The following is a 14948-nucleotide window of genomic DNA, read 5'->3' on the forward strand; positions in this document are numbered from 1 at the left end:
CCGCGACAAGGAAGGCCACACCCCGTGATGGCTGACAGCAAAGGGGATGAGTTGTCAGTGAAGGAAATATGGGCAGCCGCTGGGGCAGAGTTCTTCAGGCTCACAGGGAAGTCGTTGGAGAATGGCCCAATCAAGAGCTTCGACGATGTCCAAGTCGAGATTGAGTCACGCAACAACCCCCAAGCGGCGATACCCCGGCAGCCGATGACATGTGGGACAAGGAAAAGTTCAAGAGCGCCGGGCTCAAGGTCCTCAAATGCTTGAAAATGCTCGTGGGCGCTGCTACCCAGCTCTCGTCGATCGTAGGCTGTCCCCGATTCTTCTGCAAGCACGCGATCGCCTTTGCTGACCGTAAGGAAAGCTGCCTATCCCGTCGGGACCGGTGGCCACCATGTGCGCAAACGCCCTGACCATGGTCTTGGACATCCCCCAGGCCATCAGAGATCTCAATGAGGCGATCAGCGATGTGTTCACCACGGTATCATCCGTGCTTTCGCAATTCAGGATATACGAAAGGCTGGACACGGTCGACAGCCTGCTTGCCCGCCAGATCCACATGGTAATGGTCAGCTTTGTCACAATCTGCGCCCATGTCGTGAACTACCAGCAAGGTGGGCGTTGGCAGCGGCTGAAACAGTGAGTTTGAAAACTTCCGATCTCCTACTGGTTACTGGTTTCCGGACACTGATTTCCGGACTAGTAAAACGAAGAAGGCCATCCTCGACGACGATTCGGGCCTCAAAGCCGAATTGACCAACTTCGAGAAGCTGATCCAGCAGCAGCGTCGCGTCGAGGGGACAGTGGTGCTCGAGGAAGTCATGACATCCCGCAAGACTATTTGCCAGGTGCTCGAACAGGCCACCGAGACGGGCCAACGCATCGAGGACATCCACGGCAAGGTCAATCGCCTCGACGAAGACGCGACCGAGAGGCGGGAAGAGAAGGACAAGATGAAGAGACTGATGAAGATCAAGGATACCCTGAACATCATCGGCGTTGTTCGCCTGGATACGAACACGACACAGACGTGCACGAACATATACACCAAGTGCCTAGAGGGAACAGGGACCTGGGTCTGGGATCACCCTTCGTACCGGGAATGGACCTCGACGACCCAGAAAGGCAGCAGCCCGCTCTTGGTTCTTTCGGGCGATTCCGCCTCGGGAAAAACGTCGATAGCGGCCATGATTACCAAACGACTGGAAGAGCAGAAACGGACAAGGACCTACGTCGCCCACTTCTTCTTCCCGCCGTCCAGCAAGAAATCCGACGACGACAAGTACCCGGTCCAGTCCGCCCTCAAGTACATGGCGTTCCAGCTCGCCCGCGTGGACGCGACCGTGGCGAACGCGCTGGGCAAGGCGTGCGACAACGCGGAGCGCGTCAACTTCCGCTCGCTGACCGACCTCAAGGCCCTCTGGGCCGCGCTCAAGGTCGGGTCGTCGGGGCTCGGGGCGACGTACCACCTGGTGTTCGACGGCCTGGAGCATCTGCCGGACAAGCAGGCCGAGGCCCTGGTGGAGTTTGCCCTCGGCCTCAAGCCGGGGTCGGACGCCGCCGGGCCGCGGGTCCGGGTGCTCCTCAGCGGCGCCGAGAAGGTCTTCCGAGGCCACCCCGGCGTGGCGAGGGCCTTGCGGATCGACGTCGGCCAGCACACGGGCCCTGACATGGAGGCCTTCATCAACAACGAGCTGAACACGCGCGGGATGCTGCAGCACGCCAAGCCCGGGTCCAAGCAGGAGATGGCTCGACAGCTCATACGCGAAGAGCTGCCTCAGGGTGTCAATGGCAGCTACTCTCTGCTGCAGTACAGTCTCGACAACATCATTCGCCGTCTCGACTCGGGTGCGGGTCTGACCGATTTGATGGGAATACTAAGGACGTCGAAGGACAGCCACGAAGCCGCGATCCAAAGCCTGCAGCGCTCGCTCGGGCCCGAAGAGATCAAAGACTTGAACGAGTTACTGAAATGGGTTGTGTTTGGAGCGGCGCCAATGACCTTGGACCAGCTTGAAGGCGCCATGGTAAGTCAATGGGTCTGGGTGTGATTTATTGTTCCTCTTTAAGCTAATTGCCATACAAGTCTCTGTACTCGGGAAATGAATCTCTGGCCAGTCTCGAGTACATCATTAGAAACAAGTACTCGGCCGTGCTCAAGCTCGAAGAAGACTGCGTTCGCGTCCCGGACAATGTCAAGGTGATTCTCCAGAAGAGCAAAGAGGGCCGTGGCAATAACTCGTCCTCCCGCAATGGGCCCACCATCAGCATGAGTATCACCATTAACAATGTGGACCAAGAGCTATGTCAGCACTTCCTGTGGGACCTGGCGCAAAAGTCTATCCGCGACAAATTCAAGTTTGACTTTGATGCAGCCTCGAGCCGATTGCTTGGTAATCAAAACATGATCGAGGTGGACGAGTTCGAAGCCCACCATAGCATCGTGAAGCATGCTCTGAATTTCCTGGAGCACGATGCGATGTACGCCACCCGGGCCATCGGGAGGTACCTGGTTGCTTGGCTGCCGTTTCACCTGAAACTGCTCCAGGACCTGGAGCAGGATGAGAAAGGAGAACTGACCCCCTTGGAGAAACGCAAGATCGCTGACGGGCTCTACAAAATGTTCAAAGATGATAACACTTTCAGACGCCACCGGGAGAGTTTTGAGTCTGAATTCGTCGTCTGGTATCCGCACGAAATGCAGGAAGTCAACGAATGGTTCATGGACCGGACTGCTGTGAGAAGTCTCGATAAGCAGTGGCTACGTGACGTCCAGTTGGCACCCAACCCCACGAGAGGCTACTTGCGGCCTCTCGTCCAGCTTGTACTGGAGAAGATGCTTAAAGAAAGAAAGTGGGCGGTTTCTGGCGGTTACCGCTGGATCGAGCAATTCATTTTGATGGTATGTTATTCAGGATATAGTTACCTTTACCCGACGTCTTGTCTCCTAGCGCACAGACTAATACTAGCCACACACAGGACACTAGACGCATCGACACGGCGGACGATGGAAGTGTTAGTAGCGGCGGTAATGGACGACTTGACCTGGGCTGGTGGCATGAGGTGAGTCAGTGGTGTCAGGCGTATCTGGGCCTGCAGAAAGACCAACTGGATTCGTTTTGGTACGAACGTCTCGCAGAAGCGGCAACGGCGATGCTTCCCTTTGGCGACACGAGCGAAGCCATTTTGGAGTTCTATCAAAAGGCCGTGGACCTCCCGAACCCCAGATGGCGGAGCTACATGGGAGTCGGCCAGGAAATGTTCAGGCAGGGTAACATCAAGACTGCTATCGCCCACGTGGAGAAGGCACTCGAACTGGCAGCGGCACCAGTACACCCACCCCAAGCAGAGCCCGAAGACATCGTCAAGCTACATCTGCGGCTCGGAGAGTACTTCTACAAGACGGATGCTTTCGACAAGGCAATTGAGCATTTTGAGAGCGCACAGCTTATGCCCCAGCGATAACGTCATCCTCGCACGCAAGGCGGAAGTCAGCAATCTATGGGTACAACTTCGTACGTCGGATGCCCAGGCAACGCGGCAGCTACTCCGAAAAACACTAGATCAAGGTGGTGACGAAGCGTTTTTCGTCTCATTTCTCAAGGATCTTGCTCGCGACGACAGCCATGACGTTATAATTTCGAGGATATTCACCAACGTCAAGTCGGACAGGCCCTTATTCGATGACATCGTCCATGCGTTGGAGACGGCAACCACTGCCGCTGACCGTTCCACAACACCGGAATATTATTTGGAATCCAACGACAGGTTCACAGATGCCGAAATCCGGGGCGTGCTTCTGCTTGACAGGGCTTTGGCTGCTTACCACTACAGGATTGTGGCTCCTGGGTCGGAGCCTAACGTCGAGGCTGTAAAGCTATGGAAGGAATGTCGCGAGGCACTGAGCGACGTGGGAGGAGGACAGGCTTTTGCCACGCGGGCGGCGGCGACGAGGGCGCTGAGCAGGTATTACTTCCAGAGCATGACCGATGGCAACCACTCGGACTCCCTCGAGGACCTCGAACAGCTAGCCAAAGCCGAGTCCAGCGGGGCCATGTCCGACCCGGCTGGGTTCCTTGCCACTCTCCATTCAAGCCGTGGGGATGAAGACCGCTCACGAAAGCCCCTGAGCCGGGACATGAAGCTCGCACTGCAGATTTTATCCGACGATCAGGAATATAGTGACGCGTACGGGTTCTCTATCATCAAGCACACCTTGTTACGCATCCAAGATCTTCGAAACTCGGCAGCGGCTCTTTCCTTTTGCGGGGCACCCGATCTTGTTGCCGATTGCCTCATGTTTGAGGCCAAGCCCAATGAGATGCTTGCATACGACATCGTTCAGAAAGCCAGAACTCAGGTCCCGGATAGCGGTAAGCAGCTTGAGCGGGTGCAGGCGGCGGTGGCACATATGCAAGTCTTGCTGGACGACGCGGCCACGCCCCTCGATGAAGACAAGAAGAATACCTACTTGGAGATGCAATCCAAGTTAACGGAACTCCAATGGAAAATCGAGCACGAAGGCATGGATGTCCGGCTTGGGGGACCGACCTACTGTGACGGGGGCCCAGAAGGACGGCAAAGAATGTGGCCAGGCATGGGATTGCGACCATGATATGTACCAGTGCCTCTACTGCACGAATTTGGCCTTCTGCGAGCGCTGTTGGGCCCGGCTCGTCGGTGAGCCCGATGCGGAACCCGGCGTCGACATCTTCGTATGCAGCGCCAAGCACAAGTGGCTCAAGGTGCCGCGCACGGGTTCGGATCTGTATGTCGGCCCTAAGGCCCAGAGCGTTCGCTTGCCAGCCGGTGTGCGACCAACCAAGAGTCGGGATGGAAGTGATGGAGCGGACGAACGGGTCCTGGAGATATACTTTGATGAGGAGAGCGAGGAGGTGCCCCTCCAGACTTGGAAAGATCGGTTGGCGACGGCATGGGGCTTCTCACTGGACGAGATCACCGAGGAAATGCAGAGGGTGGCTTCGCCGACGGACAGTGCGGGCCAGGACGACCTCGGGGGCATTGATGGCGCGTTGGATGAATAAGGATTTAGATAGATACAATATTCGATTTTTGAGTCCTACCACTGAACAATGCGGGGTTGGTGCTCCAAAACAACGTGCCTTGCTGCTGCTGCCTGATTTCATTCATTCACTTGTAGGCGGGGGTTTGATTGCTACAAGCCTCGAAACCATGATAACCTACTAACTGACCCAATGCACCTGTGCAAAAGGGCTTCGTATAAAGAAAAAGAAGGAAACGAGCCTCCAGAATGGCTTCCGTCATTCAGACAACAGGAATATGGACTGTGCCATCTGACGTGAGCAGCATTGATGCTCACCCCAATGCTGCGACGCCGAGGTACGCACCTCCGAACACTGGTCTCTCAGCCACCTTGACCAGTACGACAATTGACCTAGTCCACATTCAAAACCAGCACCAAGAAGACGCAGCCACGAGCCAAGCCTCTCCCGATGGCGCAATTCGAGAACGCGGCCATCCTCATACCCCCCTGTCCCAAGGCGTACCCCCGGAGCTCCCGAGCCTGCTCGCCGAAGTCGTCTTCGTCCTCACCTGCACCGCCGGCCAGCTGGTCTTCGCCCTGCTCATCGGCCACGTTACCGTGACCCAGTCCGTCTTCGGCGCCGCGCTCGGCATCCCGCCGTCCCAAGTCCCGTGGCTCATCGGCTCCTTCATGCTCGCGTCCGGCCTGTCCGTCATCGTGTCGGGCTCGCTGGCCGACCTCGCGCCCCCAAGCCGCTGATGGTCGGCGCCTTCCTCTGGGAGCTGGCGTGGAACGTGGTGGCGGCCGCGGCCGTCCGCCCGCGGCTCAAGGTCCTCTTCTTCGTCGCGCGCGCCATGCAGGGCCTCGCCGTCGGCGTGCTCGTCTCCGCGTCCATGAGCATCCTCGGCCGCGTCTACAGCCCCGGCCTCCGCAAGACGCGCGTCTTCAGCCTCATGGCCGCGGGCTCGCCGTTCGGGTACTGGCTGGGCTGCTTGCAGGCGGGGGCCCTCAGCCCGCATCTGCCGTGGATCTTTGGCAGCACGGCTGTCTTCTTGGCTGTATGCGCACTTGCGGCCCAGCTCACGATCCCTCCTTTGCGGCCAGCTCGAGATGGTCTTCATAGCGAAGCGCCGACGCTCCGCCATTTCGACTATGCCGGCGCTGCCTTGGCGTCGATTGGATGTAGCTTGATCGTATTTGGTCTCACTCAGGGGTCCTCGGCGGACTGGAACCCATACACCTACACCTCGATCATCATTGGTTTTCTCATGCTCGGTGGGTTTTACTTCGTGGAACAACGGGTCGCCCGGCCTCTTATTCCTAACAAAATTTGGCGGACACCTGGGTTTGGGCCCCTTCTGCTGTCATATTTCCTCGGCCTTGGAGCGTATAGTGAGTTTCCATTGACTGAGAAAGTATTGTAATAAGCTGATATTCAGGGATTTAGGCGGCGCATGGCAGTTCTACGCCATCCAGTTCTGGCAGCGGTATCAAGGCGCCACTCCGCTTACCGCGGCCCTCTACCTCCTCCCCAACGGCCTCGTCGGCGTACTCGCCGCCTTCATCGTCTCCAAGACGCTGCACGTGGTGCCCACCCACGTCATCCTGACGGCCAGCATGGTGGCCTTCGGCCTCGGCCCCGTCTTCTTCCTGCCGCAGAGTCCCGGGTCGAGCTACTGGGCGTTGTCGATGCCGGGCGTGGCCCTCGCCACGTTCGGCCCCGACCTAAGCTTCGCGGCCGCGGCCATCTTCGTCACGAGCAGCGTGCCGCGCAGCTACCAGGGTGCCGCCGGCAGCTTGCTGGTCACGGTGCAGAATCTGGCTATGGCCGTCGTCACGAGTGTCTGCGGGGCCATCGGGGCGCGGGTCGAGACGCTGCCGTCAGGTGAGATCGGATTGACCGGCATCCGGGCGATCTGGTGGTTCGGGCTGGGGGCGGCGCTGGTCGGGGCGCTGATTACAGTCACGATGGTTCGCATACCGAAGGCGGAGGAGAAGGAGCATGTGCAGTAAAAGTCAATGGTGTGTGAAATCGCAGTAAGACAGGCAATTCGAATGAAACGAGTTGTACTTAAGATTTATATACCACACCTGAACGTGAGGATATCTACGTGCTAGATGTGAAAATGCATCTTGACTACTCTGGCACCATCTCGGTACGCATCCAACACCTCGTTCACAGCCGCAGGGTCCAGACCGTGCTTAACCACATACCCGAGTGGCTTGATATCGCCAGTCAGAAGGTAATCCGGGAGGCGTCTCCAAAAGGGAGTACACAGTTCCAGGTTCGTCAGCGAAATCCCGTGCACGTCTAGAACCTCATAACCACCCTTCTTCGCCCCAACGACCTGGGAAGAATCAATAGGTCCACTAGGAACCAGCCTGGCCAGCAGACCCTTTCGAGAGTTCGACAATGCGTTCACGCCCAGGTGCTGATCCGCAGGGGCATTAACGGTGTCTAGTGCGTAGACGAGATCGTCGCCCACGACGGCCTTGATACGGGCCAGAACGGCATCGTGGCCGCCGTGTCGGTCCAAAACGTGAGTGGCCCCGAATCCTTTGAGCTCAGCGTCGCTCCCACCGACCACGACGATCTTCCCAATCCCGGCCAGCTTGGCCAGCTGCACGGCGAACCTGCCGTTGTTGGAGCCACCGCCGATGATTAGGATAGTGCAGCCGGCGTAGTCGAAGGTCTTGGACCTCGTATCGTCGATCCAGGGCGCGGGGATGTGCAACGTGTGAAAGAGGCCGATGACAGGCGCCACGATGTTAGACGGCAGCGTGGCCGCTTCGTCGTCGGATACCGAGTCGGGGATCTTGGCGAGCGTAGGCAGGTCCGCGAGGGCATATTGCTGGAGGGCGGACTGGGAGCAGTCGCTGTTGGGACTGATGAAGCCTTGGGTTACGATGCGGTCGCCCACGGAAACGCCTTGGACGCCGGGGCCGAGCTGTGACACGGTGCCTACCACATCGTTGCCCAGCACGGCCGGGAGCCGGTTCTGGACGAAAAGACCGACGTCGCGGACCTTCTGGTCGTGAGGGTTGAGCCCGCCGACTGTCACCTTGATCTGCACCTGCTGGGGTCCCGGAGTAGGGATGGGCTGGTCGGAGACGAGTACCACTGGCTTGCCCACTTCCTGGACGACAATAGCCTGCTGAACTTGCGCCATGCTGCTCTCAGTCGTCACCACTATATATAAAGTTACTAGAATTAGATATTGGTATGATACTCGTATCGGCGGCTGTTGAGAGGTTCTTGTAATATTGCTTGGCTGTGGGTGGTTCTTGGGAAGCGCCTTGACAACATCGCACTTGGTACGGACTTGTCTCTTATATAACGCTGGCCAGACTTCGTGCACTCGTCTTATTTGACAGTAGCTTTGTCAGTGTCAGGTTTCCAGGTTTCCCCCGAAAAGTGTGAGAAACTACCAGTAAGTTTACGCTGCTAGATGACGGCGTCAGAGTTGATTAGTAAAGCTCTACCTATTTGTCATCCACTCCACTAAGCGAAATGGCGCGATCTGACACGAGATGGACAACGGCCCCAGTCAAGCCCTCACTGAGCTGTCAGGTGATCGTAGACTTCTCGGGGTTGACCGTTTCCCCTAGAGCATCGAATGCCGAAGTTCCGCGTCTATACGCCGTATGAGAACGAGATTATTCACCTACTTGGTAGGATACGTTCATGGACAGATGCGGCCATAGTAAGACAAGGGTTTGATGAAGACGTGTGCTCTATCATTCGAGCATCGCGAATTAAGAATAGAAAACTAACAGACTACTGTGCTTGGAAAGCCCAAAGCCGTCCATGTAATTACTTGGCCTTTGTGAGGCCTAATATCTCTCGATGAGCCATTCTCGACGCTCTTCGTCATTCATCGACTTCAGAAGCGTGAGCTCCGCGCGTTTCACATCGACATATCTATCCACAAACTTCTCTCCAATCAGCTCTTTCAGTGTCGTGTCCTCCATAAGACGGTCCAGAGCTTCGTTAAGGTTCTTCGGGAGCGCTTGCGTGATGCCTAGCTTGGCACGCTGCTCGGGTTCGAGACTCGCCGGGTCCTTGTCGCAGTCGTCCCACTGCTCGAGCGACGTTTTGCTTGCCACACCATCCAGGCCAGCCATTAGCAGGGCTGCAATGGCGATGTAGGGGTTCGCCAACCCGTCGAGGGCCTTGAACTCCCAGTGGCTGCCTTCGATCTTCCGCAGCGGCGTCTCGCGGTTCTGGGTGCCCCACGCGACCCAGCTCCCGCCGGCCCAGCAGCTGTCGACGGCGCGGTCGTAACTTGCAGGATTCGTGTACGTGAAGGCAGCGAGGGCGCGTAGATGATTCAAGATGCCGGCGTAAAAGTTGTTGGACTCATCTCCCCGGCTGGAGGAGCTGAGTGACATGTGGGCATGAGCCGCGGTCCCGGGGCGCTCGGCGAACGGTTTGGGGTGCAGCGTTGCGCGAAAGCCGTGACGTGCCGCAGCCGACTCAATGATTTGCCGAGCGTGAAGGAGTGTATCGCAGGCTTGTAGAGGTGGGAGCGGAGGGAGAACGATTTCGAACTGGCCCGGCGCACCCTCGGCGTGGAGCTGCTCGATGGGGATGTCAGCGTCGTTCAAGAGGTCGACCATCTCGTCTAGCACGGTGACGATTGATCCCTCGCGACCCCACTCAGAAAGGGCGCGGGACATGGACCAGGCATGGCCGTCATTGGGAATAGTGCGGTACTTCGATTCGTTTTCCGGTCTAGGGTGGGGGGACTTTTCGAGCACCACGAACTCGATCTCGAAGCCGATTAGGAAAGTCCGGTCGTTGGCAGCAGCCTGGTCAACAGTCTCGCTGAGGAGTTGGCGTGGGCAATAGATACAGTTGGATCCATCGGTCAGTCTGAAGTCGCCATAGCAGCTGACATGGCCTTGGACAGGGCCTGGCTTCAAGCTCGACCAGTCTGGATGTAGATCATATGTATGGGTTGCTGATACACTAGGAATCAGCACGTCCGAAGGCAATATACCAAGGGCCGCCTGTGTGATTGATAGTGTTAAAAGCTTGTTGCTTTCAAGTGTTTTGAGAACTTGCTTCATCGGTACGAGACGGCATTTGGAGCTTCCGGTGGCATCGACCCAGTAGACTCGAAGCCATTTTGCGTCACGCAGTCGGACGAGGAGGTCTTCGTTCGGGGGTCCAACTCCAACTCCATGATTTCAAGGCGTACAATCCAAGGTATTCAAACAGTATTCTGGCTTGAAAAAGATGAAAGCCTTGAGAATCATGAAAGACTTGAGAATGATGAAAACGTTGGGAATGATGAGAACGGCAAGGAGACGTACTACGATTGAGAACGTGGAGAGAAGATGGTTATGGATCGTTGTTGGAGTGGCAGGAATTATGGTAAACCACCATCATCCAGGCCCACGCCTACCTGACAGCGAACAATCAAAAACAATCAAACAGCGAACAATCAAACAGGCAACATACACAACATGCAATGGATTTTGTGGAGTGCGGGGGTAGTTGCAGCCCACTAGGTACTTGTGTGCGTGTTTGGTGAAGATGGAAAGAGGGAGTCGACATGTCATTTCAGGCACCCTGCACCTGCACCTGCAGCTGCACCTGCCTCGGCGCGGGCAAAACGCATGCTACGTGACCATCGAAACCCCCGGATGGAACAGCAAGTAAGGCCCCTTCCCCAACGCTCTACACGGCGCTTGCTGAAATTGTTGTGCTACCACCAAAGTACATTGCAGACCAAGCAGTGAGCCCGAGTTGGGAAACTGGCCCCCTTGCATCCTACTGGAGCAAGACTTCTTAATTGGTTGAAAAGAATCCCTTGCTTGACCGAGCGATATGCCTCGATTGAATGGAAATTGACGGATAGCACTGGCTGGTGACTTATTGCCTCTCTGTACCGCATCCATGTACGCGTCTCCAGGACGTGCCACTGCTAATGCTGACCCAGACCCGTGATCATCGAGATTCCAAACTGAGTCAGATCCATTCAAATGCTTACCTTTCTCAGTCCTACGATTTTCTTTTAATTTCAATGATATTTAGGACTTTAGTAGCATATATTTAAAGTGACCCGTAATTGCCATAGAAGCGGGAAGGGGTCCCAGAGAATGGAGGTGAGACATTGAATAATACAACGGAAACGGCAGAGTACACGACCACTTCACCGACTGCCCTAGAAGCAAATACAATCGCTGGAGACCTCAAAATATGCCCGTATGATGCAGGTATTCCATCACACATCTGTACCGTAGTAAATGGTACAAACTAGAAGGGTTGCTTAACTGATCGCCAAGTAGACAACCTTTACAACGCCTAGACAATGGTCATTTGTCAGGAAATGTTTCACAACCTTCATTCTGTCAGCTTTCGCCTTTCTTCAACCCATCGCCGAGACCGGAATCGCCCCAGCAAAGGACGAGATATCCCGCGATCTCAACATTCAGTACGATTACCAGTGGATGCTAGTTAACTCACTCATCCTTGCCGGTCTTGGTTTGTCGGCGATCCTATTAGCACCCCTCTCTGAGGTGTACGGGCGCAAACCGGTGCTTCTCGCCGGCTGTCTCTCCTTCACTATATGGAATACGGCCTGTGGAGGTGCACAGACAGCGGGGCAATTACTGGTCCTGAGGCTATTCTCGGGCTTCGGGGCCTCTGTCGGCGATGCGGTCGGAGGCGGAGTGATCAGTGACCTGTGGCCAGCTGAGCTACGAGGAAGGGCATATGCCATAGCCATGATAGCTCCCACACTGGCCACGGCCATAGGTCCAATCTGCGGGGCGTTCCTGACCGAGGGGGCGAATTGGAGATGGGTCTTCTGGGCGACTTCGGTGGCATCGGTCGTCACAATTGCTGTGGCCGTCTTCTTCTTTCCGGAAACCCATGAAGACATACTACGGCAAAAGCGTCTCCAGCAACCACGCCTGGAGCGACTTCAACAAGATGGCATGGACTTGGGAACCTATGGAAACAGAAAACGGCAAGTCCATGACACGTTAAAGACTTTGCTCAATGTCTTGGGGCCAAATCTCAAGCGCCCGTTCCGCATGTTGGGCACCCAGATTATCATCCAGGTTCTAGGGGTATATATGGCTCTACTATACGGGATTCTCTGGCTTTTCCTGTTCATGTATCCTCAGATATGGAAAGAACAATATCGACAGGAGGTTCGTATGGCAAGTCTCAACTACTTGTCGTTTGGTTTGGGACTGCTTGCAGGCGTAAACATTGCTGGTCACTTGGGTGACCACATCTATGCAAGCCTCAAAGCCCGGAACCACGGTGTTGGCCGCCCGGAATTCCGCATCCCGACGATGCTCATTGGGACCATTTTAGCCCCGGCCGGCCTTCTTTTATGGGGCTGGTCCGGCGAGGCTAAGTTGCATTGGATCGTCCCAAATATTGGCAGTTTTGTGTTCGCTGTAGGCACTTACGTGTCTTCAGCATGTGTGTCCGTGTACACCATTGATACTTACACAAAATATGCGGCGTCCGCGGTTTCGACGAATCTGACTTTGAGGAGTATCATGGCAGCAGTCTTCCCTCTATTTGCCCCTTACATGTTTGACAGTTTCGGCTTTGGTATTGGGGCAACAATATTGGCCGCCGGGTTCCTTACCATCGGAGTTGCTGCAATGTGCATTCTTTGGTTTCTCGGGGAGATGCTTAGAGCGAGGAGTCCGTATTGTGCTACTACTGATGATGAGGGCAGGCTGTAGCGCTGGAAATGTACATATCACGTACTGTTCACATGGGGTAAGGGCCTTGTGACCAGGCTGCATGGTGTCGAATCGGTTCCATATCCTTTGAGGCTTGCATTTGTGTCTAAAGGCTTGGCTTGAATTCGACCTAGAATCTCACCCTTATTTGAATATTAATACCTTATGTAGCTTAGTTCTGATCTAAGCAATGTCTGTTTGTCAAACTGAAGGCTTTACGGTCCTACATGGATGAATCTGCAAATTATCCTCGTTACTATGAGATCCTGTTCGCTTGGGATGTGATATTCGGGCTATTTTGTTCCGAAGGCGTTATTTCATGTAACATATAAAGTCAAGTCCATCCAGCTGGCTTTCAATCCTCATAAGTTGCAAATCAGTTTACATCTGTATTTGCTCCTGCAATGGACTCTAATATTATCGACTTCGCTGCATTTCCGCGTGGGACCGACACAGATCGTCAGTCTGTAGCCGAAAGCCTCGTCAACGGACTAAAAAAACAATGGATTCGTTTCATTAACCAACCCTGGGTTTCCGGATGATGCAACATCAGACTATCTCAAACTCGTTAGCCCCTAACATGCGCTATCCTACAGATGATATGGAACACTGACGTGCATCTTTCCAACAGGCCATTGACTTTTTCTCTCTGAGCCACAGTGCCAAAATGAAAGCTTTCGGAGTACCGGGCCCTCGCCCGCAACGCGGCTTTGGGGCCGTGGGGCAAGAACGCACCGCCAAACATAGAAAGGAGAACCTCGCTGGACATGACAGCTGGGACAAGCTCAAGGACGAGCGAGTGAGCCATCCAGGCATCCTAGTCATGCGTCGTCTGCTGATAATGACTTGACAGGAGTATTTTGACATGGGCCCGCCCGAGGATCTCGAGTTCCCCAACGTGTGGCCAGACGAGGCGGATATCCCTGGCTTCAGACGACGGATGGAGTCGTATTGGAACATGTTCGAAGACGTCGCCTTGCAGATCATCAGCGCGATCGAGATGGGCTTGGGTCTGCCTCCCAATGCCCTCATGGCTCGATGTCGGCCTTCGACGGGCGAGCTGCGGATGAACCACTACCCTTCCGTTTCGCTGGAGACGCTGGCCAAGGGCGAGATCAAGCGCACCTGGCCGCATGTCGACCTGGGAGTCATTACGCTGCTGATCCAGGATACCGTCGGCGGGCTTGAGATCGCGGATATCGGGCAGGGCTCTCCTGAGAATCCCTCATTTGTCGCGGTTGAGCCGCGTGGCAACGGCACCAAGGTGAATGTTGTTCTTATGGTCGGAGCAACTCTGCAACGATGGACGAATGGACTACTGCCGGGCACTCTCCACCAAGTCTCTCTCCCTGCTCCGATGCGTCAGCAGCGCAACGGTGACTGTCCCGAGCGTTTTTCAGGGGCGTTCTTCTTAAAAGCAAACAAGTCTGCTTCAGTTGCTCCCCTTGAGCAATTCATCACCTCTGAGCAGCCTGTAGTTTGGGATAACATGTCGGCACTAGAATTCACCAAACGGATGGTTGAGCAGCTCTACTGAAATAGACTGGCCAATGAAATGAGTTGAAGTTATCTTCCGGATGCTCTGCAATGGATCGACTTAGCGCACAAATCGCCTTTTCCTGTGCCACCCAGCATGTAAGATAGATTGAACACACGTTGTGTAACCAAAAGTCAGACTGCAGGGGATGGTTGGATTTCAGCGAAGGCTTACTGCAAACTGGGTAAGCAAGCGGTGTGGGTGATTGCCAGCCCCCTTAAATAGGTATACACCACGATAAGACTCACCCATTTCATCCCGGTGCCGAACCCATGTATATCTCTTCCAGATGCGATAATATACTTCTAGCATCTCGTCCAGCGTTTATGTCCGTTGCCAGTGTGCGATGTTACCCTGGAAAGTAGAGGCAATAAGCAGCGAAGGGGAAGCGGGTGGTGTTGGGGTGAGTTGCTTTGGAGACCCCTGATTGCAGAGACGATTTCCATGCACGGCATAAGCCCTCTCGGGTGATAACCCTGGTCGGTCCTTTCTGTGTGGGGTTTGTGTAGTGTAAGCTGCATAAGACACGGGAAGGAAGCAATGCCGGCCAGAGTGCTCACTCACCCCCAATAAACCCCCGCCCCCATCTTGGGGAAGATGTTGCGCTGTGCCCGCCAACACAAGCTTCTATTGCCAACACAACAGCAGTACATTGAAACATCTATAGTTATTTATAGAGAAGGTATATTC

The 14948-nt window shown here is 55.2% G+C and overlaps 6 protein-coding genes across 6 annotated transcripts; 4 read left to right on the forward strand and 2 right to left on the reverse strand.

The window, feature by feature from the left end:
* Positions 1–391: 391 nt before the first annotated feature.
* Positions 392–5042, forward strand: PG998_006281 (uncharacterized protein; the record flags this gene model as incomplete). Its single annotated transcript, XM_066873099.1, has 6 exons — positions 392–636; positions 701–2024; positions 2084–2899; positions 2977–3386; positions 3445–4528; positions 4569–5042. 6 exons carry the CDS (start codon positions 392–394, stop codon positions 5040–5042), a joined length of 4353 nt encoding a protein of 1450 aa, XP_066733196.1.
* Positions 5043–5269: 227 nt separating this feature from the next.
* On the forward strand, positions 5270–7015 carry PG998_006282 (MFS general substrate transporter; the record flags this gene model as incomplete). The annotated part of the gene is made up of 3 exons (XM_066873100.1): positions 5270–5719; positions 5755–6394; positions 6450–7015. The coding sequence occupies 3 exons, from the start codon at positions 5270–5272 to the stop codon at positions 7013–7015; spliced, it is 1656 nt and encodes a 551-aa protein (XP_066733197.1).
* A 101-nt stretch (positions 7016–7116) lies between these two features.
* PG998_006283 (uncharacterized protein) lies at positions 7117–8172 on the reverse strand (the record flags this gene model as incomplete). Its single annotated transcript, XM_066873101.1, has 1 exon — positions 7117–8172. The coding sequence occupies one exon, from the start codon at positions 8170–8172 to the stop codon at positions 7117–7119; it is 1056 nt and encodes a 351-aa protein (XP_066733198.1).
* A 664-nt stretch (positions 8173–8836) lies between these two features.
* Positions 8837–10075, reverse strand: PG998_006284 (uncharacterized protein; the record flags this gene model as incomplete). The annotated part of the gene is made up of 1 exon (XM_066873102.1): positions 8837–10075. The coding sequence occupies one exon, from the start codon at positions 10073–10075 to the stop codon at positions 8837–8839; it is 1239 nt and encodes a 412-aa protein (XP_066733199.1).
* Positions 10076–11210: 1135 nt separating this feature from the next.
* PG998_006285 (Efflux pump) lies at positions 11211–12721 on the forward strand (the record flags this gene model as incomplete). The annotated part of the gene is made up of 2 exons (XM_066873103.1): positions 11211–11216; positions 11300–12721. 2 exons carry the CDS (start codon positions 11211–11213, stop codon positions 12719–12721), a joined length of 1428 nt encoding a protein of 475 aa, XP_066733200.1.
* A 667-nt stretch (positions 12722–13388) lies between these two features.
* PG998_006286 (uncharacterized protein) lies at positions 13389–14258 on the forward strand (the record flags this gene model as incomplete). Its single annotated transcript, XM_066873104.1, has 2 exons — positions 13389–13520; positions 13575–14258. The coding sequence occupies 2 exons, from the start codon at positions 13389–13391 to the stop codon at positions 14256–14258; spliced, it is 816 nt and encodes a 271-aa protein (XP_066733201.1).
* Between the last annotated feature and the right edge of the window lie 690 nt (positions 14259–14948).

The sequence above is a fragment of the Apiospora kogelbergensis genome, assembly GCF_038363985.1.
Source record: "Apiospora kogelbergensis strain CBS 113332 chromosome Unknown utg000003l_segment0_segment0, whole genome shotgun sequence".
In the NCBI taxonomy this organism is placed as follows: domain Eukaryota; kingdom Fungi; phylum Ascomycota; class Sordariomycetes; order Amphisphaeriales; family Apiosporaceae; genus Apiospora; species Apiospora kogelbergensis.